This window comes from Sarcophilus harrisii, chromosome 2 (assembly GCF_902635505.1).
Source record: "Sarcophilus harrisii chromosome 2, mSarHar1.11, whole genome shotgun sequence".
NCBI classification, from domain to species: Eukaryota; Metazoa; Chordata; class Mammalia; order Dasyuromorphia; family Dasyuridae; genus Sarcophilus; species Sarcophilus harrisii.
The window spans coordinates 194,328,579-194,351,352 of NC_045427.1; the positions used below are offsets into that span (position 1 = coordinate 194,328,579).

Sequence of the window (22,774 nt, forward strand, 5' to 3'; positions counted from 1 at the left end):
TTTATAAGAAAGTCATTTATCAACAGAATGGTCAAAGTAGAGGAACAATGTTTTTAAGGAAAGAAATTCAAGTTATCTACAACAACCACATGGGGAGAAAAGCTCCAATTCACTAATAATTAAAGAAAACTCAAATTAAAGTAACTTTTAGTTTCCAACTCACAGCCATGATAATTGTTGGAGAGGCTGTGGGGAACCAAGTATACTAATGCACTATTGGCAGAGCAGTGAATTGGGCTATAAAACAATTTGGAACTATACCCAAAGTCACCAAGAAATATCTCAATCTAGCTTTCCAAAGAAATGAATGCTCATGTATTAAGGAATGAGTGAAGAAATTCTAGTATATATCAATGTAATAGAATATTATTGTGCCATGAAAAATGACAAAATGTATATTTCCAGCAGAAACTGGGAAGACATGTATAAACAGATACAGTGATGTAAAATGAGAACAATTTACACAACATGAGAACAACTTTGAAAGACTTTAAAACCAATCAAGCAAATCTAATCAAATTAACCTAATCAAACAAAGATAAACCATCATTCCAAATGATCAAAGATCATCTGCAGGCTACTCATCTCCTGGTAAAGAGGTAATGGATGCAATATAAGAATGAGACATATATTCTAGACTTGACAGTTTACCTTTTTTTGGACCGTATTTATTTGTTACAATGCTTTCATTTTTGTTCAGTGGGAGTGGGGAGGAATGCAAATGAGAAGCCAAGAGCAAGAAAGAAGAAAAATTAAAAGAAATTACCTATAGATCTTTGGTAGGGAAAGAGTTTGTGACCAAAAATGATAGAGAAGATCATGAAAATGAACAACTTTGATTATATAAAGTTTTTAAGTTTTTCAAATTAAACAAAATTTAAATTATGCTTATAACTGTATAAATAAAATCACCTGCAGGTAAAATGAAAAGGAAAACAGTTTAACTGGGGGGGAGGGGGAGAAACTTTGTTGCAAGTTTCTCTGACAAAAGTCTCATATCCACAATATATAATGAACCAATTCAAATTGATAAGAACAATAACTGTTGCGAAATAGCAGATATGAACATATAGTTTTCAGAGGAAGACATCCAAGCATCAATCATATGAAAAAATGTTCCAAATCACTTCTAATTAGAGAAGTGCAAGTGAGGTTCTATTCATAATATCTAATATTCATAATAATCTATTTAGATTAGCAATAACAAAAGAAGAAAATGGAAATTGTGCCTTGGGAAACCAAGCACACTAATGCATTGTCAATGGAACTATTAATTGATCAGGAAAATTATAGATATATAAATACCTATTAACCCAAGCTTTGCTAATATTAATACTAGGTCTACAGACTAAGGAGAAAAAAGAAAAAGAATCCATATGTAAGAAATTACATATAACAGCTGTTTTTATTGTAACAAAGAACTAGAAACTAAGAGGGTATTTATCTATTGTGAAACTTTTAAATAAATTTTGGTATATGGATGTAAAAATAACATAATGGACATTCTTTATGAAACCTGGAAAGACCTATATAAATTGATGCAAAGTAAAAGTGAGCAGAACTGAGAAAACAATTTATACAATAATAACAACATTACACATAGAGGAAAAAAATGATCTTCAGTTGAGAACTCTGAGCAATGTAATAATGATCAATCATGATTTTAGTGGAGTGGTGATAAAGCATGGAACTAGCTACCTATCTCTTGACAAAGATGTGAAGGACTCAGGATGCTGTCTATAGTTTTTCAAACACAGCCAATGTAGGAATGTGTTTTGTTTGATTATGTATATTTGTTACCAAAGCTTTCATTTTCTCTCTCTCTCTCTCTTTTTTTTTTTAAACCAAATGGCATAGGGTAGAAGGAAAAGGAGAAATATGGGTATAGAGGAGGTAAGGGGGAAAAAAGGCCAATTAAGACATCTTTTTTTAAAATTCTGAGAATAAAAATAACAACAAAAAAAGGTTAAAAAACAAAACAAAGCAAAACAAAACAAAACCAGAGAATCAAGAGTGCTCTGAATGTTAAAGGCTGAACTTACTGTAATACTTAATAACAAAAGGCAAACTGTACAAAACACAGTTGCAGTTTTTTTTTTTTTTTTTTTTTTTTTTTTTTTTTACAATGCTCTTTTTGTTTTACTATAGTATGTGTAGTGACCTAGGGTACAAATAGAAGCAGGATAGTAGTGTTTTATTTATTTTTAATTTTGACTTTAAGTTTTGTATCTATATTGCCTTAATTTTTTAATATCTTTCACTCAGTGAACCATGGCCTCCAACAAAGAAAAAGAGAAAAAAATTATTTCAAGTAAGACTATCTAACACATTAATTGAATCTGACCAAGGTTCTCTGACTAAATCCAATATGCTTTCCACTATACTATTTTGTTTCTAAATATATTACCAAATAATTCATTTTTATTTTTAACTTTAGTTGCTAATATGTCTTGTGTACATATACAAACATATTATTATACATGAATATATGTATAGTATACATATCTCTGTATAGAGATAGATACATGTGTCTATATAAACACAGATATTATAACTAATGAGTATGTGAGTTAACCATCCTTTCCCAAATTATTCTCTACATTTTTGAGATAAAATTCCATAAGAAAAAATTTTTGCTTTGATTTTTAAAAAAATCTGAACCTACAATTTTATTCCATGTCTTCCTAAGTGGAGACTGGCAACATTTCTAAAGCTTCTAATCTTTGAGGGCACTAAAAGTGACTTATTCATGGCCACATAGCTAATAAGTCAGAAGTCTGACTGAAGGCCACTCCTTTGTTCAAGACTATTTTTCTAGAGTAAGAATAATTTAGCTAAAAGAAAAAAGTCTTAGTGAAGAATTTAAAATAAAAAATTCAGCTTAAAATCCTTACCATCGTGAATCTCATAAGCCAAACTAGTGATCTTCTGTGTAATTATCATCATTGGTCTGTGGCAAAGAAAATGAAAACATTTTAAAAGAAAATCTTAAACATAATATCTACATATTTTAGAAAGATTTCTTCATTGTTTATGACAACAAAAGTTGATTAGAAAATCTTATTCCACAATTTGTTTACAAAGATGTTTCAAGGAAAAAGAAGAACTTGTCAATAGTAATAAAAAGCAAGTGTTTTGTTTTTTTTTAATCTGAAGGTTAGGTATATATTTGTTTCTACAATGTGTGATGATTTATAGGACCAAAAAAGATAAAAATTAATTTCTTAGGTTTAGTTAATAATGCTTATTGCTGTTTCAATAGGTTTACATTTTTAAAGAAAAGGATTTCTATTGGGAGAAACCTGTGTTTCCCTCATCCTTTTGGATACAGGTAAATCTGGAAAACAGTTCTTCACTCCTTTGTGGGTCTTACTATTTATTTATCTGTGATAGCTATCAGATAACTATCTATCAAAGATTCAAACGTGTGTATAATAATGAAATTGAAGGACTGAGCCTCATATATCAATGAAATAAAGGGGTAATAAAGTATACTTAACAAGAGTACTTCAGCAAAACTAAATCAATACACTCACCAAATCTAACAGCATATGTAATGTTCCACAGTTGTAATCCCTTCACCTCTTCAAAAAAAGAAAGATGTACCTCTTTTCTTTAGAAACAAGTCAGGTCATTATAATATCATGCAGCTTTTTTTTCATGTTTGTTCTTTATATTTACACCTATAAAATCATTGTATATAGGTCTTTTTTTGGTTCTGTTTATTTTATACAGTATTAATTCATATAATTTTCCCCAGATTCTCTGAATTCTTCATATTAATAATTTTTATATGATAGGAAATTTCATTATATCCACATAACACAATTTGTTTTAGCTACTCTCCAAATGATGGTCATCTACTTTGTTTCTACTTCTTTGCTACTACAAAAAGAGAAGGTATGCATATGGGATCTTTTTTTTTTTGGTTCTTTGTTCTCTTTGGGTATGTATCTAACTTGTAGAATCTCTGTCAAAAGGCAAAGAAATTTTAAGTCAATTTTAAAAAAAATCCAAATTGCTTCCCCAAAGATTAAATCAATTCACAGAAGGATGGATACCATTGTATATTAAGAAAATATATAGGAACTAGAGGGAGGAGACATGATGGAGGGCTCTTGGGAGAATATCAATAGAAGCAGAAATAGAAATAAATTGTTATTTATTATTATAACTATTGGTTATTAATTATGGGTCCACTTAAAAGGGGAACTAGATGAGGAATTTGTGAAACATCACAAGCCCTGGAACAGAGACATCACATCTGTAAAAGTAAATTTCAATTATTAGTCAGTCAACACGTGTTTGTTAAGCATTTACTATGTACCAGGCACTGTGTTAAAAGGCAAGGATATAAAGAAAAGCGAGTATATGATAACTGCCCTTAAGGATCTCACATTTCAATATGGATACAACATGTAAATAACTATATACACACACAAGACACATAGTGTAAATGTAAACCCAAAAGAAGAGCACCATAAGAGATGGGAGACTGCTTTAAACAAAGCCTTGAAGGAAGCCAAAGATGGTAGAGTTGAAGGAAAGCATTATAGACATGTGGAATACAGAGTGAAAAAAAAAAGGCATACAGAGATGAAGTAGAGTGTCAGAGAGCAATAAGGTTCACTGAAAAGAATAAATGTAGAAAGACTAGAAAGTTAAGAAGGGGTTAGGCTATAGAAGGCTTCAAAAGTCAAGAAAATTTTATATTTGATGCTTGAAGTAATAAGGAACCCTCTAGAGTTTATTTATTAAGATGCTAACATGGTCACAGAGTTAAGGCTGACACTGATAATGTCATGGTCTCTAGGAGAATGGTAGTGTCCTTAATGAGTTGAGAAGAAGAAAGTGTTTAAGGAGAAAGATAATGAGTTCTGATTTTCATGCCAAGTTTGAGATATCTGCAAGACATCCACTTTCAAGATGTTCAAAAAGCAATCGATTATATAAGATTAGAACAGTTTTAAGCTTTAAAAGCTTCAATAGCTTCAATAGCTAAAAACTACACTAAGACTTTTGGGACATGTTACAGAGTTGAAAATCCTCTGCAGAGAAGATAATTGAACCCATGGGAACTGATGACATTACCAGATGAGATGATATAGAGGAAGAAGAGAAGAAAGCCCAGGCTAGAGCCATAGGAAATACCCAAAGTTAGAAGTAGAACCTAGGGGAGGGATCGAGCAAAGTAGATTGAGAAGAAGCAGAGATATTGGTAGGAGAATTAGGAATATTAGTAATGTCATAAAATTCTGGAGGGAGAAAAGTATCCAGGAGAAGAGGGTGATTGACAAAGTCAAAGACCACAAAGAAATGAAGAAGGATAAGGACTGAGAAGAGGTCTGGTAATTAAAATATCATTGGTAACATTTTCAAATAAATTTAATGAGATTGGAAGTGAAACTGCAGAGAGTTCAGAAGAGAAGAAGATGAAAGGAAGTGAAGACATTAATTATAGATGGCTTTCTCCAATAGTTTAAACACTAAAGAGAAAAAAAAAGATAAAGGATTATAACTTATGGGGATGGTTGGATCAAATGAAGATTTTTAAAGGATGGAAGAAGACATGGGCACATTTATAGGCAGCAGAGAAGCAGCTAGTAAAAAGGGAAAGAGTGAGAACAATAGAGGTGGAAATCTCCCAATAAGATGAGATTAAGGGCACCCTTTGAAGACTGTGCCTTTGGCAAGGAGAAGAGTCACTTCAATTAATATGAATAGCTGATGGACTTTTCTCTCTACCAAAAGCAGAGCAAGAACGTTTCTGACTTGCCTTAATGATAATTTCATCTTTCAAATGGCTGAGGAAACAATTTTGAGGAAAAAAAAATAAATTTAAAACCATATTATGAATACACAGTTAACTCACCAACCAACTTAAATTTCTTAAACACCTATATAACAGATGGAAGACGTATAGACAATAATGCAAGAGGAATGTTAAAAGTTTATCATGGTCCTATAAGAACTGTTTTAAGAATGCTAACTAACATTCAAGATTAGCTTAGTCTCAGAAAGCTAAGGGGAATAAAATATTTCTTTTAAAAATTATATTTAAAAATGTGGAGAAAAAAGGATAACTTTGTTCAAAGACTGATCATTAATATCGTTAGGCACAAAACAGGGACATGTAGGAAAAAAGACTACAGTTGCCAAGTAGGATGTCCAGCAAAGGATTCAAATAGATGTGAGAGATTCCCTACTGATGTTCCCCCAGATCATTCTGTTGATTTTGCCTCATGGCAAAGAATAAGGCAATCTCCTAAAAGAGTGATAGTCATTTAAAAAAAAAGATGTCGGGCTGCATTAAGATAGGTATCACTTCCAGGAATAAAGTGGTGATTACCATGTGCTGGAAGGACACTGGTAATGTGAAAAATATCCAAAGGAGGGCAACCAGGATGACACAACAAAACAACAACAACAACAAAGAGGACTATGTACATGAAATCACAAATTTCTATTACATGCATATCGCTTTTCCTTTCCAGTACATAATAAATTCAACATTTAACTTTCTTTCTTTCCTTCCTTCCTTTTTTTTTTTTTTTTTTTTTTGATGAAGCAACTGGGGTTAAGTGGCTTGCCCAGGGTCACCCTGATAGGAAATGTTAAGTGTCTGAGTCTAGATTTGAACTCAGGTCCTCCTGACTTCAGGGCTGGTGCCAAAGCTGTTAACTTTAAAAGCTGTTCAGCCTTTTTCTTTCTGGCCTTCTTTCTGCTCTCTTCTGTGAGTTTAAAAATTTTTTTTCCCTGATTTAAAAAAAAATCTTACTGTTATTCTCCTCAACCCCCTTTTCCTTCCAGCACTGCCTTCCTATTGAAAAAAAAAAAAAAAAGAATCCATGTAACAAACAAGCCTAGTCAAGCAAATAAATTTCTACATTAGCCTCCAAGTCCTCCTGTCAAGAGCTGAGTAGCATGCCTCCACATTCTTTCTTTAGAATCGTGATCAATGCAATGTACAAGTTCTTAATTCTTTCAAAGTTGGTTTTCTTCATAATGTTAGTGTTATATAAATTATCCCCAGGATTCTGCTCACTTTAGTTTGCATCTGTTCAGGTAAATCCTTCCAAATTTTTATCACTTATTATAGCATAGTAATATTGCATTATACTCCAAGTATATGCTCTGTGTAGTGACTTTGGAGACACTTTCAAATTGCCTTCCCAAATTATTGAATCGATTCAGAGTCCCACCAACAGTATACTAGAGCATTTGTTTTCTGTAGGTAATCCCTTTAGTAATTGATATTTTCCTTTTCTGTCACCTTTATCTGATTGATGTGAAATGGAATCTGAGGACTCTTTTAATTTGCAGCATTCATTCTTTAAAAACATTCTTCACAGCTAAGGCTCAGGTCCCATTTTAAGTATAAATTCTCTACTAATCCTTTGCATAGTAGAACAGCTGATGTTATATTTATGTTTTCAAATCAATTAAGACGGCCCTTATTCTTTCCTTTTATGGCAAAAAAATCAAATTTTAATTCTTCCTCATAAATTCTATATTCAAATCTTTCAAATATTTTTAGTCTATCCAATAAATTCTAAGAATATCTAGAATTATCCTGTGAGTTGAATGAATCCTGATTTCACTCAGTAAAAAGAATTTTTTTAGTATAAAAATATACCTTCTTTTAATAAAAAAAATTTGAGAAGTAACAGATTTTCACAAGTTTCATATATTTAATCCTTAGATTCTATAATTCTATACATTATACCTAAAATATATAAATGTAATAATGATAAATGTTGTATTTTGTACATCTTTGTCCCTCTTTTCCATGATGATATAGATTTAAATACCCCCTATGTACAATACTCCTGTAGATTAAGTGGTTTTAGTGGTTTAGACAGTAGAAATAAACAAATAAAAGTAATAACATTTAAAAAGATTTCCCCCAAAGACACACCAGTGGCAAAGCCAAAAAAGCTGAATTGAACTATTGCTATTTCTTAGTGGGAAAAAAAAAACCCATCCTTTCTCATTTAAATGAATATGTGATAAAGATTAACAAAATGGATTAAATCTGATATCAAATTAGTTTTTATGGAGTATAAAAACTAAATTGGCTTTATTATTATATTTATTAAAATTTTATTTGTAAAAATATTTATCCTAAATACCTAGGCCTTTTATTTTCTGCTCCTTTTCCCTGCCTGATCACATAACAGGCTGAAAATCAGAGATTCTATAATCTTCCTATCAGAGTAGGGGGGAGTGGGAGAGGAGATAATAACCTAATGGCTATCAAAGCTGGAACCCTGGTTGGTTGGTTTATTGTTCTTCATTCTCAAACAGAACTGAAATTATACCATTCCTTAGAATCTAGGGATAGTATACACAATTTAATTTGACCAACAGAAACTCAGAAGGCTCTACCACAGTTTAGACACAAATAGTCCATATGAACATTTGGAGTGGAAATGTCTTTAAATTTGTATATCTTATATGTTTCTTTTGAGCTACTGCTTCTGTTTTGTTCTTTGAGCATAGCACCTTCTTTGATGAAGGCACACCAGGCTCGGATTTGTTTGCTAACAACTTCCCTGACCCAAAGTTCTTCAAAGAGACCTTGAAAGTGTTCTTGTATCACTTCTTCTGTTCTCCCATGTGAGCACTTGCTTTGTGTTAGGTTCTCCATAAAATAATCTTTTAGGTAAACTTGACATTCAAACAATGGGGCAATCCCATTGGAATCACACTCTCTAAAGTAGAGTTTGAATGCTTGGCAGTTCAGTTCAACAAAGGAGCTCAGTGTCTGGTACCTTATCCTGCTAGATGATCTTCAGAATTTTCCTATGACAATTCAAGTGGAAATAATCCAGTTTCCTGGCATGATGCAGGTACACTTCCAGGTTTCACAAGCATACCACAATAAGGCCAATCCAACAGCTCTGCAGACTTTCAGTTTGGTAGGCAGCCTAATACTTCTCTCCCATACTTTCCTAAGGAGCCTCCCAAATCCTGACTTAGCTCTGACAATGCTTTCATCAACTTAATTATCAATGTATATAGCCATAAAAAGTTTATTGCCAAGGAAAATGAATGTATAAACAGTATTCAAAACTGCTCCATTTGCTGTAACCAATGGTTCCACATATGGATGATGTGATGCTATAAACACTTATTTCTGTGGGATACATATAGAGCTAGCATCACCGGGTCCAAATATGAGGGGAACCTATTTTCTCATTGTGTTAATGGTTAAGTCAAAATTAGCACAAGCAGGAGAGAATCAATCCATACTTTGTTCCTTCTCAGTTTCAGAGGCTTCATTCAGTGCACAACCATCTGCAAACAAAAAAATGCAACAATTCTCTCTCCAATTTAGTTTTGGCTGGCAGCCTTTTCAAGTTAAAGAATTCATTCTGGTTAAAGGGAGCAAATGAATATTCTTTCACATAAACAGAAGGAGCACATAAATCAGGGTTTTCAACACCCAACTCCCTGCCTATACCCCTTCTCCACATCCCCACTGGCTCAAGATCAGAGACTTGCTCACCAGCTAGAAAATGGGGAAGACCTTCTACTGGTCTCTACTATTTACCTAATAGTCTGTGACAATCTTCAGTCCTATAATTGAAAACTCTCTTCGTCATTTCAAATGAAATATGAGGATTAAACTAGCTCCTAATGGTACGACTAGTAACAGTGGGAGGTGAGTTGGAACCCATCCCATGAAGTACTTTGGCTTCATGAGGAGGGACAAGTGCTTGGACCTCTTGATCACAATTTGTTCCTTGTTCCCTGTGATACACATTGGTGAAGTGAGTTTGAAGCAATTAAAGCTCAAAGTAGCACTGAAGTTTTTGGGACACTTTGTATCTATATGTAACTGTGAACAGCACTAAGCATCCAAATTGATGAGAATCCAAATCCATCTGCATAATTTATATGTTATCTCCCCCAAGATAATCTAACCTCCTTAAGAATAGGCATTATTTAATTTTTGTCTCCGAATTCCCAATGGCTAGTACAGGACTTGTTATGTTATTAATGCTTCATATGTGCTTTCTGGTTGCCTAACATTTTACTACTGACAGCACTTAGTTGATTATGTTATAAATTTTGTTGATCCCTTAGCCTTCTGCTTACTTTGAATGTAGAGATACTTTCAAAATTCATCACCTCTGTCATTCCTAAAGAGGTTTTAGATGAGACAAACCTTACTTGAGTCATAAAAATCAGTCAATTTCTCTAGCAGAAGGCTTTCAAGAAGAGTTGCTTTTTGTTTTCAGAAAAGCAACAAAAGGGAAAAAAGCAATATTGAATAGCTTCTCATTTTCTTGCTATAACGGAAAACATGCTGAATTTGGAGCCAGAAGATCTAAGTTAAAATCTGGTTTTGTCACTTATTACTTTTGTGATCTTGGGCAAGTGACTCAACCTTCTGAGACCTCAGTTTCCTCATTTGTAAAATGAGGGAACAGGCTTAGGCAACTTCTAAGGTTTCTTCCAGCATTAAATCTTTGATGCAGTTAAGTGTGCGTATTGACTGAATAAATAAAACACCACCACGGCCTTTCAGATAAAATTCAAGATGCTATTTTGATAAGTTAAAAAGTATTATTACCTGGTTAAAATGAACAATAATTGATTTTTAGAAAAATTGCAACAACAACAACAACAAAAACACTCTGGAAAAAATTCATATGGCTTTGAAAGTCATTTGATGAACCTGAGTAACAATGCACAGCAAGCCCATTTGGAATGGTTGAGAAAATGTGGAAGCTCTGAAAGACTTCTATAAACAAGCCAAGGAGTCACTATTCTGACAGTTCCAATGTTGTACTTCTTCCAATGAATGAAGTCTATAAGAAGAACTGCTGAGGGTTGGGAGAGAAGAACCTACATATTGATTTGAGGAAGCCTCTGTGGTCTTCAAAAAACATGGAAAATTCTGAACTTACCCTATCAGCTCCCTATGGCAGTATCTTCTTTACTGTGGCGAGGCAGTTGTGGTTGAGTGACTTGCCCAGAGTCAAACAGCTAGTAAGTGTTAGGCATCTGGGGCCATATCTGAACTCAAGTTCTCCTCACTCCAGGGCTCTATCCATTGCACCTTCTAGTTGCCTAACATCATTTTCTGGGAGGTGAGAACAGACTGGATACACTAAGAAAGTCAGCTTCAAGGAGAAAAATTACTTCCAGCAACCAAGAACTGCGAGTTACCCTTTGGTCATATGTACTCTCTTAAACTTAGGCCAACTTTTCTCTGGACTATGTATGTATTAGCTGGCTTTTTTTTTTAACTTCCAGGAGAGCACAGTGGTAGTTCAAAGAAGGGTGTTTTACATCAGCTCACTTTAGTACATATTTCTTTCTAAAAGGTAGTTAACTCCAGATGACTCATTAATATCAATAGATAATGTGGGAGGCACACCTGTGGGGGATTGTGAGCTAGCATACTTTAAAGAGATGCTTCCAAACCTTCAGACCTATCCCCTAGAATCCTGGAGGGAGATATATTTATCTAAGCTCTGGTGATTCAATTTGCCAGTGTGATATGAGGTTGGGAGAGTAGGATTCGAAGCCCATAGATACTACGTTATGGTTCCCTTGAGCTGACTCAAGTACACTCAGTACAGCTACATTTTCTCTATCCACTTCTGAAAAGAGAAACATATGCTTCCTTTACAAAGGGAAAACTTCCCAAGATTCTCTGAATAGTGTTATTTGTATGTACCATAAGGTGTTCCAAAAATGTGTTATAGCTAATGGAATATAATGGGTTGGAAAAGAACAAATTGTGCAACATTTCAGTTTCAAGATCATGGGATTTTATTGTTTGAAATGGGAAGGGAGTTCACCTAACCCCATTCCTTTATTTTACAGATAATGGAACCAGGCTCATGGATCATGGATCATGAATGATTATTAAAGGTCAGAAAGGGAGTAAAGGTCAGAAAGGGAGCAAGGACTTCAGCCAACATTTGAACCCTGAGCTTCTGACTTCAAATTTTATGCCTTTTCTACACACTACAATAATTTGAAAAGTGAAGAAATACATGATTTACTTATTACAAAAAAGATAGGCTGGTAAGATTTATTTCCACTTTACAAAGGAGTGGAACATTTTCAGAAAGTTAAAATTAAAATGGAAAGAAACATTTTACACTAATTGCAAAGATCAAATGCAGTATAGGAGACTGTTAAAGTTAAGCTCCAAGCCTGAATGGGTAGCCATTTTTGTTTCCCACCACATAACAAGTATGAACAGGGTTGAACAGGTAACAATCTCTGAGTACCAATACCTCTGACCCTTCCTCTGATTGTAAACAATGGGAAGTAGAAGCTGAGTGACTTTCTTTTACTTTATTAGCCAGGAATTAATGGGGCATGCATAGTGTTAGTAGACCAACAGGAAAAAACTTTTCATTTTCCTTCACGTGATGGTTAATTAGTAAGTCAAAGGCATATCTTCATTAAAATAGTAGGCAATTTCTCTTCTCTTGGAATTAACTTAGAAGAAACTGATTGTACCTCATAAGTGATAGGAGAAATCCTGAGATTTTTCCTATCCAGACTGTTTGCTAAACTTGATTTCATGCCCTACCCCACATATATATACATATATATGTGCATATATGTATCTTATGTCTGATTAATGCTACCATGGGAAGAGATTTCAGTCTTTGAAGAAAGATGAAATACCCTTGGCTTTAAAAGCTGAAGTTCAAGGAGATATTATTCTACATTTGGCACTCACTGAAATAATATCTCTGGCAATATTATCTACATTTAGCACTCAATGAAATAATATCTCTTTAAGAAATCAGCTAGTTTCAGGGCAGCTAGTTGGTATAGTGGATAGAGCACCAGCCTTGGAAGTTAGGAGGACCCGAGTTCAAATCTTATATCAGACACTTAACACTTCCTGGCTGTGTGACCCTGAGAAAGAGAGAGAGAGGGAGGGAGGAAGGGAGGGAGGGAGGAAGGAAGGAAGGAAGGAAGGAAGGAAGGAAGGAAGGAAGGAAGGAAGGAAGGAAGGAAGGAAGGAAGGAAGGAAGGAAAAAAATCACTTAGTTTCTATAAGAAGGTTTACATATGAAACCTCAAAGAGAAATATGAATTAGTCTCAGACCCAAAAATAACTCCCTGAAGAGCTCAAAAAGGACTTTAAAATTCAAATGAGGCAGGAAAAAAGAAATGAAATGAGTTATATAAGAAAACATGAAGAAAGAATCATTATCTTGATAAGAAAAGTTCAAAAAAATGGAAAATGATGTACAAAATTCACTGCATTGGCCAAATTAAAAAGGAGGTAAAAAAGCTAATTGAAGAAAATAATTAGATTGGGCAAGTGGAAGATAATGACTCCATTAGACATTAAAAATTAAACAAAATTAAAAGTGAAAAAAATAAAAGAAAATGTGAAATATTTCATTGGGAAAGAAAACAACTGATCTAGAAAACAGATTATTAAAAGACAATTTAAGAATTTTAAGATACCAGAAAGCCATGATGGGAAAAAAAAAGAGAGCTTGGACAGCAAGGTTCAAGAAATCAACAATGAACAAGAGAATAAAATAAAAATTGAAAGAATCCATCAACCATCTCTTGAAAGAAATTCCCAAATAAAAACTTACAGGAATATTATAACTAAACTAATGAGTTTCCAGATCAAGAAAAAATATTGGAAAGCCTTCAGAAAGAAACAATTCAAATATCAAAAACCAGAGTCAAAATTATACAGCATTTAGCACAATTTCTGCATTAAAGGATCGGGGGGGGAGGGGTTAGAATATGATATTCTAGAATATGCAAAGGAGTTAGGATTATAAGCAAGAATAAAAAATGGACATTCAATGAAACAGAACTTTTTAAGCATTCATGATGAAAAAAATCAAAGCCAAACAGAAAATTCAATTTCAAATACAAAACTCAAAAAAAAAAAAAAAAGTAAACAGGAAAGATGACCCTTGTAACTTTTAGGAACTTTTAACATTAAGGCAGTTAGAAGGAATACATTTAAATGGTGTTCTGGGTGAGAATGTGTTATTCTGATGTAATGATATAAAAAAATGAAAGGGTGAAAAAGAATATTGGATGGAGAAAGTGGAAGGGAGAAGGGAAAGATAGAATGGGGTAAAAAATTCACATATAGAGGTGTGAAAGATCTATTAATATGGTTAGATAAAAGGGAGCATCACTTGAACCTTATTGTCATCCTAATTGGTTTAAAGAGCAATTAATATACACACTCAGGTACAGAAATTTATCTTATCCTTTAAGGCAGTATGAGGCAAAGAGGACAAGAAAAGGAGGGAGAACTGATAGATGGCAGAGCAGCAAATTAAGGTATGCAGGGGTTAGAAGAAAAACACTGGTGAGGAGGCAAGGTATGAAAGGAGAGAGAGAATCATAAATATGGGGAAAACATATCATTAATGTAAATGGAATGAACTCACCCATAAAAAAGGAAGCAGATAGAAGAGTGCAAAACTGATCAATTCTATATAATCCTGACTGTGACTATTCAGTATTTGAATTCTTTCTGGCTGCTTTCAGTATTTTCTCCTGGATCTGGGAATTGTAGAATTTGACAACAATATTCCTGTGAGTTTTCATTTAAGGATCTCTTTTAGAAGGTGGTTGGTGAATTATCTGACTTTCTGGTTGTAGGATATTAGGGTAGCTTTTCTTGACATTTTCTTGAAATATAATATCTAGGGTCTTTATTATTAAGTCTTTCAAGTAATCTAATAATTCTTAAGTTATCTTTCCTGGGTCTATTTTCCAGGTCTGTTATTTTTCCAATGAGATATTTCACATTTTCTTCTATTTTTTCCATTCTTTTGATGATGTTTTATTGTTTCTTAATGCTTTGTTGAGCCATTAGGTTCCACTTACACAAATCTAATTTTTAAGTGAGCATTTATTTGTATACCTCCTTTTCCTTTTGTCCAATTTTCCTTTTAGAGTGGTATTTTCTTAAGTGAATTTTTGTACCTCATTTTCCTTTTGTCCAATTTTCCTTTTTAGAGTGGTGTTTTCTTCATTGTACTTTTGTACCTCCTTTTCCATTTGGCCAATTCTCCTTTTTAAAGAGGTATTTTCTTCAGTAAATTTTTATTCCTATTTCTCCATTTTTATGATAATTTTGCCAAGCTGTTTACCTTTTTTTTATGACTCTGTTACATCACTCTTATTTCTACCCCCCCTATTTTTCTCCAACCTCTCTTTATTTGATTTTCAAAAGCCTTTTTTTGAACTCTTCCAGGACTTTTTTGGGGGTCCTGACACCAATTCACATTTTTGAGGCTTCAACAACAACAACCCCGAGTGGAGGGAACATTTCCAAACTTTAGGTTTTCATTTTACTGTTTTCAGAGCTAATTCCAAGGATCTGTATGTTTTCAGTTCTTTCAAGGTAGTATGATCTAAGGAGAGGTGTATTCATTACTTTCTTGACCTATGCTTTTGTCTGTGAGCGATGAAAAGCATTCCCTTCCAATGTGGTTCTCTGACCAGGATTTCCACTTTCCTGTGGCTATATAATGTACTAGTGCTCCTCCTCACCTTGAGACTGTAATTCAGAACTGTGACCCAGGTCCCTGCTAGGCAATACAATCAACTTGTATCCACTGCCAGCACTGTGTCTCCTACAATCTGATATTAACCACCTCTCTTGCCCCTTTGCCATCTGTGGGATAAGCTCTGGAAGTCAGTGCTGCTGATTCAACTGCCTCCAAGATCTGCACTAGCTTGCTGGAGAGGGGAAGCTGTAGCTGGCTTGAGGGAGGCACAAGGCCTCACTGCTAACTCACACAAGGGCTCAAGAACTCCCTGGTAACTTAGGTTGTAGCATGTAGTCTTGCTGTAGCCTTATTGGGGTGTGGGCTGCTGTTGGCTTGCCTGGACCATCTAAGCTGGACTGTGCTCCACTCTTAATCTTAGCTGGGGGTGAGACAGACCTTTCCTATCAACTGTGTAGATTGTCTTAGGCTGGAAATTGTTTCACCTCATTTTTTTTGGCTTTATCAGTTGAGAATTTTGTTTTGGAAGGGAATCTGAGAGAGCTCAGCAGAATTCCTGCCGTACTCCACTGTCTTGGCTTTGCCTTAAAAATGTCTTCACCACCAGTGGATTCTTTTTCATGACATACAAATATCCTGACAAATATAACAATACAAATTATCAAAAATGTCTCTGTCATTCTGTCAAGTTATTAACCCTCTTCATTGATTCTCTGTAACATTACTCTGTTGTTTTTCTTTCCTTCTTAATCTTCTTCCTTGTTTAACAGTCTTTTCCCATTCTCTAAAGTATTCTCAAATAATCTGTCTTATTTGTTATCTATTCGCATGGCTTTCTCATCTTTAAGTAGACTACATATGTAGGCACAATCTTTCCACTGAACTTTCCATTTCCTACTTTCCACTTGAATAAAAAAAAGTAACAATTCATATTTATCTGACATATTAAGCCTGTTTTGAAGTAAGCACTTACAATAACCCGACAGCCCAAACTCAATACATAAAAAAACTGAATTTGACATCTTTTCCTTATAAATCTCTCCCCTCCACCCAACTTCCTTATTTCTGTTGATCCTTCCTGTCACCCATGTTTGAAAATTCAAAATTATCTTTGACTCATCTTTCTTCTTTACTTTCCATATTCAATTAGCTCTCAAGTTCTGTCAATTCTCCAGCACAATATTTCATCATTCTCTTCCTTCAAGTTAGTGGGTGTCACATGGATGACAAATCAACAAAGGAGATGAAGAAAAACCAAGATAGAAGAACCAGGAGAGAGCATCATGAAAACCACCAAGACAAAAGAATAGTTACCAGCCTCAAATGAGACTGAGAAGCTGAGAAGAATGAAGAAACTTCCAAATAGTTGTCGCTTTATGTCTTCATATTTTTCTAATAATACTTTGTATCTCTTATCATATTTTATCTCTTATCATATTTATTTTTGACATCAAGTTCCTTAAAAATAAGGCCTATCATTTTTCATCTTCATATTCCCCCAAGAAAGGGTGAACTATAAAACACAATATAAAAATATTCCCATAGAAATAACAAAGTCTAAAGTAAAATCAGATAAGTATAAGAAGAACTCAAATGTTTTGAATTTTTCCATTAATTAAATTCAATTAATTAATGTTTTGTGGTAAAATGATTATTTAAAATTATTTTGTGTCTAAATTGGATTATTTTAATTAAAAAGTAGAAATGGCAAAAAACCATAAAACTAAATGTGGTACAGAAAACAAATGTACCTTATTTGACTATCAAAATATTTTGTATAATTAGATATCATATGATGTATCTTTCAAATGAAAATTGTATTCTTACCCTGAAAAATCAGCAGAATATTGTCCATAATCGAAGATATAGACTCTGGTAATTTGGCACACTGTAAGGTATCCCAAAGCAAACACAAAACAATATCTGGAAAGCAAAGAAATGATGATAAATTATATAACAAAAATAATGCAAAATTTTATATACCAAATCCTAAGATCACTGGTCTTTAAATTCCAACTAACATTACCATGTTATTCTCTTTATCCTCACTCTATTTCACTTTCATTTTCATTATCATTTTACAGTGCTAACTACCCTTTTGTCTCTGGGTATTCATGACCCTATTCTCATCTTGGTCTTTGTCTTTCTTGATCTCCTTTGTTGAATCTATGTCTATCTATGTCACAGCCACTAACTCTAGTTAGTATCTCCTAATGGTCTATAAATTAGGCTCTTCTCTCTAGATTTACTCTTTTTTGGTTATCTGATCTCTAATCAGATGATTTCCTAATCTGTATCTAATATCTATCTAGTTAGCTAACTATCTATCTATAAGTCTCAATAGATGGATAGATAGATAGATAGATATCTCTATATATATAACCATAGGTTGGTACACTGTAGTTTAATAGAGTGCTGAGTCTAGAATCAGGAAGATCAGAATTCAAATCCCATCTCAGATATGTATAACCATGTGACTCTGGGCAAGTTACTTAATTTCTGTCTGCCTGACTTTCATCAATTTTTAAATACAGATAATAAAAGGTACTATACCACAGAGGTTGTTGTGAAGAATAAATGAGATAAATGTAAAGCACTCAGTACAGTGCCTGGCACATAATAAGAACCGCATGTTAGCTATTATTACTATGTATATACACATATGTGTTTGTATATAACCCTAGTCTCTCTCCAGAATTGTAGCCCCTCATCACCAAATGCCCACTGGATGTTTCAAGTGACTAGATATCTCAGGGACATCTCAAACTCATCAGTTTAAAGTAGAAATCAATCACACTTCTTTCCATTCAGCTTCCTTGTTTGGTTTTCTTTCCCCACTAAAACGTAAGCTTCTTAAGACAAGGGCTATCTTTCTGTTTCTACCTGAAGACTGCTGACAAAGCTTTTTTCACTGTTACCTAGTTTACCAGGATGCATTCCCTTCCATGGCTATTAAGTCTTTTTCTTTCCAAGCATTAAGAATATGAACAGTTAAATTCTTTACTACGGAGTTTATAGAATCAGAAATCTAAACCTAAAGAGAACCTCAAAGGCCATCAACCCAATTTCTTCATTTTACAGCTAGCTTAAGCACAGAGAGGATGTCTCATGTCTTCTCTGAGGTTACAAAGGAGTTAATTCAACCTGTGAATTATCCATTTCAGTCCCTTTATCGACTTCTCCTTTATACTATCTGTCTTTTGGCTCAACATTGTATTTATTCACTTCTTAATACAGTAAGACACATATTTATTGTGTCTTACACACAGTAAGGACTCTAAAAGGTATTGAAACACTAAAAATTTCTTCTGATAAATTCTAATTGGGGACAGAAATTCTTTACATGTGAAGTTTTAAAATTTCCTGTGGCTTTCAATGATCCAAGATACATATTTATCGATATTTATGGATAATCTAAACTAATAGCACTTGAGAACCGATAGCACTAAATTCTGAGACAAAATGAAAGCTATATAATTATGGGTCTTCAAGCAAGAAAAAGTATAACAAATTCCAGAAATATAATTACTGAATAATGGTACCTATATAGCAATATTTTAAAAAGAAGGCTTCCATAACATTTTAAATATGTAATTCTCATTTGAGCAAGAAAAGCCCCTTAAGAAGATAAGCATTACAACTGTTATCTCCATTCTAGAAATAAGGAAATAGCAATGATCAGATGTGAGGTTCCAACCTAGGTCTCTCCTGATTCCAATCCCAAAGTACTTTTCCACTAAGATAAAACAAAACATGGAGATGAAAATCATACTAGAAGAAATAATGAAATTGCAATTTCTGATTCAAATGAAAAACTCATACAACAGAAGAAAAAAAAATCATAGCTGTGATCAATTCTCCTCCTCTCTCCCTTTCTCTCTCTCTCTCCCCACCTCCCCAACATGGGGATGTGGGATTTACCCCCCAGAAGCTATTTGCACAACTAGAAATAAGGTAAGTTACTTCATTTTTTAAGGTTACAGTTTCCTTAACTATAAAAAAAGACTAGAATAGATGACTTTCCAACTTTTTCTATTTTTTTTTAGGTGCCATCCCTATGGTTCAGATCAGCTATCATTGCAAGTATTGGCAGGGCTATGGACTTAACAGAGGCATTTTTAATAGTCACAAAGAGCATATTTTACTACTCTATCATTAAAATTACATCAAATTGAAACCTATCATTCCTAGGATGATATAAGGGTAGATCAACTGAACTTCAGTAGCAATGATCCTATAAACTACTAAATATTGCTTTTTTCCCTAAAAAATAGAACTCTTTTTAAAAATAACTAAGCATAAATATCAGTTAATATTGGTTTATCACAGGAACACTCAGTCTACTTTAATGTGTTTTATGAGACATTGTTTAATCAAATGATTCTATTGAGGTCCTTTAATTTCATAGGAACATTTAAAATGGGCAATTGTCTAAGTGATGTTAGAGCAGGGTTTTACAACTTTATCATAGGATTTGATTAAAATTCATACAGAATGCTATTATAAAATAAAATTATTGAGGGCAAACTCATGGAGGAGTAAAATTTACTATTTATCAAAAGTGTTTGTACAATTTTCACAAGAGAATGCAGGGTCTACAATTTTTTTTTCTTGTTATGCTCAGTTCTATTTAATATGTGTCTGGAATGAATTTAAATATAATTTAAAGAAATATTAATGTTTAAATAATATATCATATTCATCTAATTTCAATTATTATAAATTAATCTTCAACCTAACCCTAACATAACCTGTTTTTTATACCAGGTTTGAGAAAGGTATAACTTTTTAATTCAAAATGAACCTTCCTAGTTGTTGTCTGACCCTCTGACTCCTTACCAACAGGATGCTCTCTGTAATTTCATAAGGTGTTAATAATATCTTCCCATTCAACTCTACTTGTCTTAGTGAAAGAAATTTTTTCTGTGTAAGTTTTATGCTGCCCTAACCAATTTCAATTCACAATCTCATAATAACATTGTTAATGTATTACAACCAAATTTGGAGCAGAATGCTAAGGAATATTGACTGAGAAGAATTAAGAAGACAACAAAGAGCCCATGAAAGAAACAGAATAACGGTTATAAAAGTATGATAAACCTAAAAAAACAGGTAATAAATAAGATAATGGATAGGGATGGGTAACAGTAAGATTGTTAAATGCTCCAGAAAGGTCAAAGAAGAATGATAATTTAGAAGAACCAAGAGAGGGGAGGTGATAGGGAGAGGAAGATAAAATATGAAGCAAAATAAAATGAGAAATAAAGAAGACAAGGATTAGATTATCTCCATAGGTATCTAAAAGGGGGAGAAAAAGCCACTTTATTTATCAATTTTAAAAAATAGGATTCATACATAAATTAAGAACTGCTAAAGTTCTTAAAGGCTGCCTAGTCAACACCCTCATTTTAATCATTGCAAGTAACTTTGAAATTTATGTTAGGACTGGGCATTGCACATTTATGAGAGCATATCTGATCTGAGCTTTTGTCCTTTGGCATCCTGCTGCTTTTAGCGGTCAGGCTAGAGATCTGCAACCTTTTAGTGATCCCAAAGTGATGTAATCTAGGATGAAATTTGTTCCCTGCTATCTCTCAGATTCCTAAGTTCCTCACCCAGGTTTGTATCTATTGGCTTGTCTTTGGTTTGAAATTTTATTAGATTGCTGCTAGACTCAGCTGTTGGAAGGTTCTACAATTTCAGAGCCACTGAATTTTTGGTTGAATTTTTTGGCTGGGGATACCTGTTCCTGATTATTCCAGACAGGCTTAAGCCTAGGAGTGAATTCCTGTTCTGCTCTTGGGATAAGATTCACAAAGCTACTCTTTGCTTCTAAATTTGTTCCTTGTTCAGTACACTGCTAGTGAGTGCACTTGTGTGTGTTCAGTACACAATCCTCTCTGCTATCTGCTCTGATTCTGTGATCTCTCTTGGCCCACATTATTTCCCACACCGGTCCCTGGGGCCAAATACTAACCTTCTCAAACTTCAGAGTACAAGAGTTTGGGTTGTTCGTGGCCTGAAGAAACCTTAGAGCAAGATGGTCACAGCAATTTTTAAAGCACTTTACCTTCTGGCTGACTCTCCTCTCTATACCAATTGCAGTCCCTTTCCATTGCAAAGTTGATTAGTATCAATTATCTCAGTTATTGAAAGTGCAGAAGTTAAATTCAGATGCCATTTATCAAGCACCAGCTATGTGTCCTTGTTTTTGTCTCTAAGATGGCATCTTTCCTGATACTTTATAGAGTTTTGCATCATGTAGGAGGCATTTTTGTCCTTTCAGCTGAGACTACAAAATATCTCAGCTTTCAGCAATCTCTGTTCACAAGATGATCACTAATTTTCCAAGATTCAATTCAAAGTACTTACTTGAAAGAAATATTGGAACTACTATAGAAGTCCTAGATGAACTAATGCCAAATAACTTAGAAGGGTTTTTAACCTGGTCTATGAAATTTTTAAAAAAATTTAAAATTTTATTTCAATATAATTGCTTTCTCCTGTAATTTTATTTTATATTATATATTTAAAAATAATTGTTCTGAGGAGTCCACAGATTTAACAACTACCAAAAGAGGCCATGACATAACCTAAGCTTAAAACATTATGGAGGAGACTCTAAAGCAGCAAAGTATAATGGAAAGAGAAACAGATTGTGATTTCAAATCACTAGGTTGAAATCCCAAATCTACAAATTACCTCTATGATGTTGGGGGAATTATTTAATCTCTCTGGGCTTCAATGTCCACATCTATAAAAGGAAGGGGATGACTCTCCTAGATGATTTAATGTTTAGATTTCTTCCTAAAAATGATATGAAAAAGCTACACAATAATCTATGCAAAACCCTCAGAGAAATATCTAATAACACAAAAGCAAAACTTGAAAAACACACATTGAAACTACCACATTCAACTAATTTCCTCCACTATGTAAAAATAAAAAATAACTGTGTTAATGTAGTTTGAAGAAAATTAATACATGTGATATAATACCAAAAAACATTATTTCTTCTGGGTTATTTATGCTCAAGTCAAAAACAACAGACTCATTTGTATTCTGGACATGCTCAAAAAACTCCTGAGCTTAGATCTGGTTTTGAGCTATCTATATTCATTATATTTTCACTTATTTTGCTAAATATTTTCCAATTATGCTTTAATCAGGTTCAACTTGTACTTAGGAGTTCAAACTGCACATTTGACACCTCTACTCCAAAAAAGATATAGATTTGCGATGGTAAAGCTCCTCACTGGAAGTTTTTTCATGTGATGTGATTTTTA

The 22,774-nt window shown here is 33.6% G+C and overlaps 1 protein-coding gene across 2 annotated transcripts in view; it reads right to left on the minus strand.

The window, feature by feature from the left end:
- MBOAT2 (membrane bound O-acyltransferase domain containing 2) overlaps positions 1 to 22,774 on the minus strand; it is a 149,089-nt gene that overhangs the window by 42,832 nt on the left and 83,483 nt on the right. For both annotated transcript variants that reach the window (XR_004231857.1, XM_003757883.4), the window contains exons 4-5: positions 17,316 to 17,411; positions 2,895 to 2,950 (exon numbers count right to left, since the gene is read on the minus strand). Coding sequence is in view for 1 of the 2 variants with exons in the window: in XM_003757883.4 (XP_003757931.1) it covers positions 2,895 to 2,950; positions 17,316 to 17,411 (152 nt within the window). In the remaining variant the exon portion in view is untranslated. The remainder of the gene's footprint in view (positions 1 to 2,894; positions 2,951 to 17,315; positions 17,412 to 22,774) is intronic.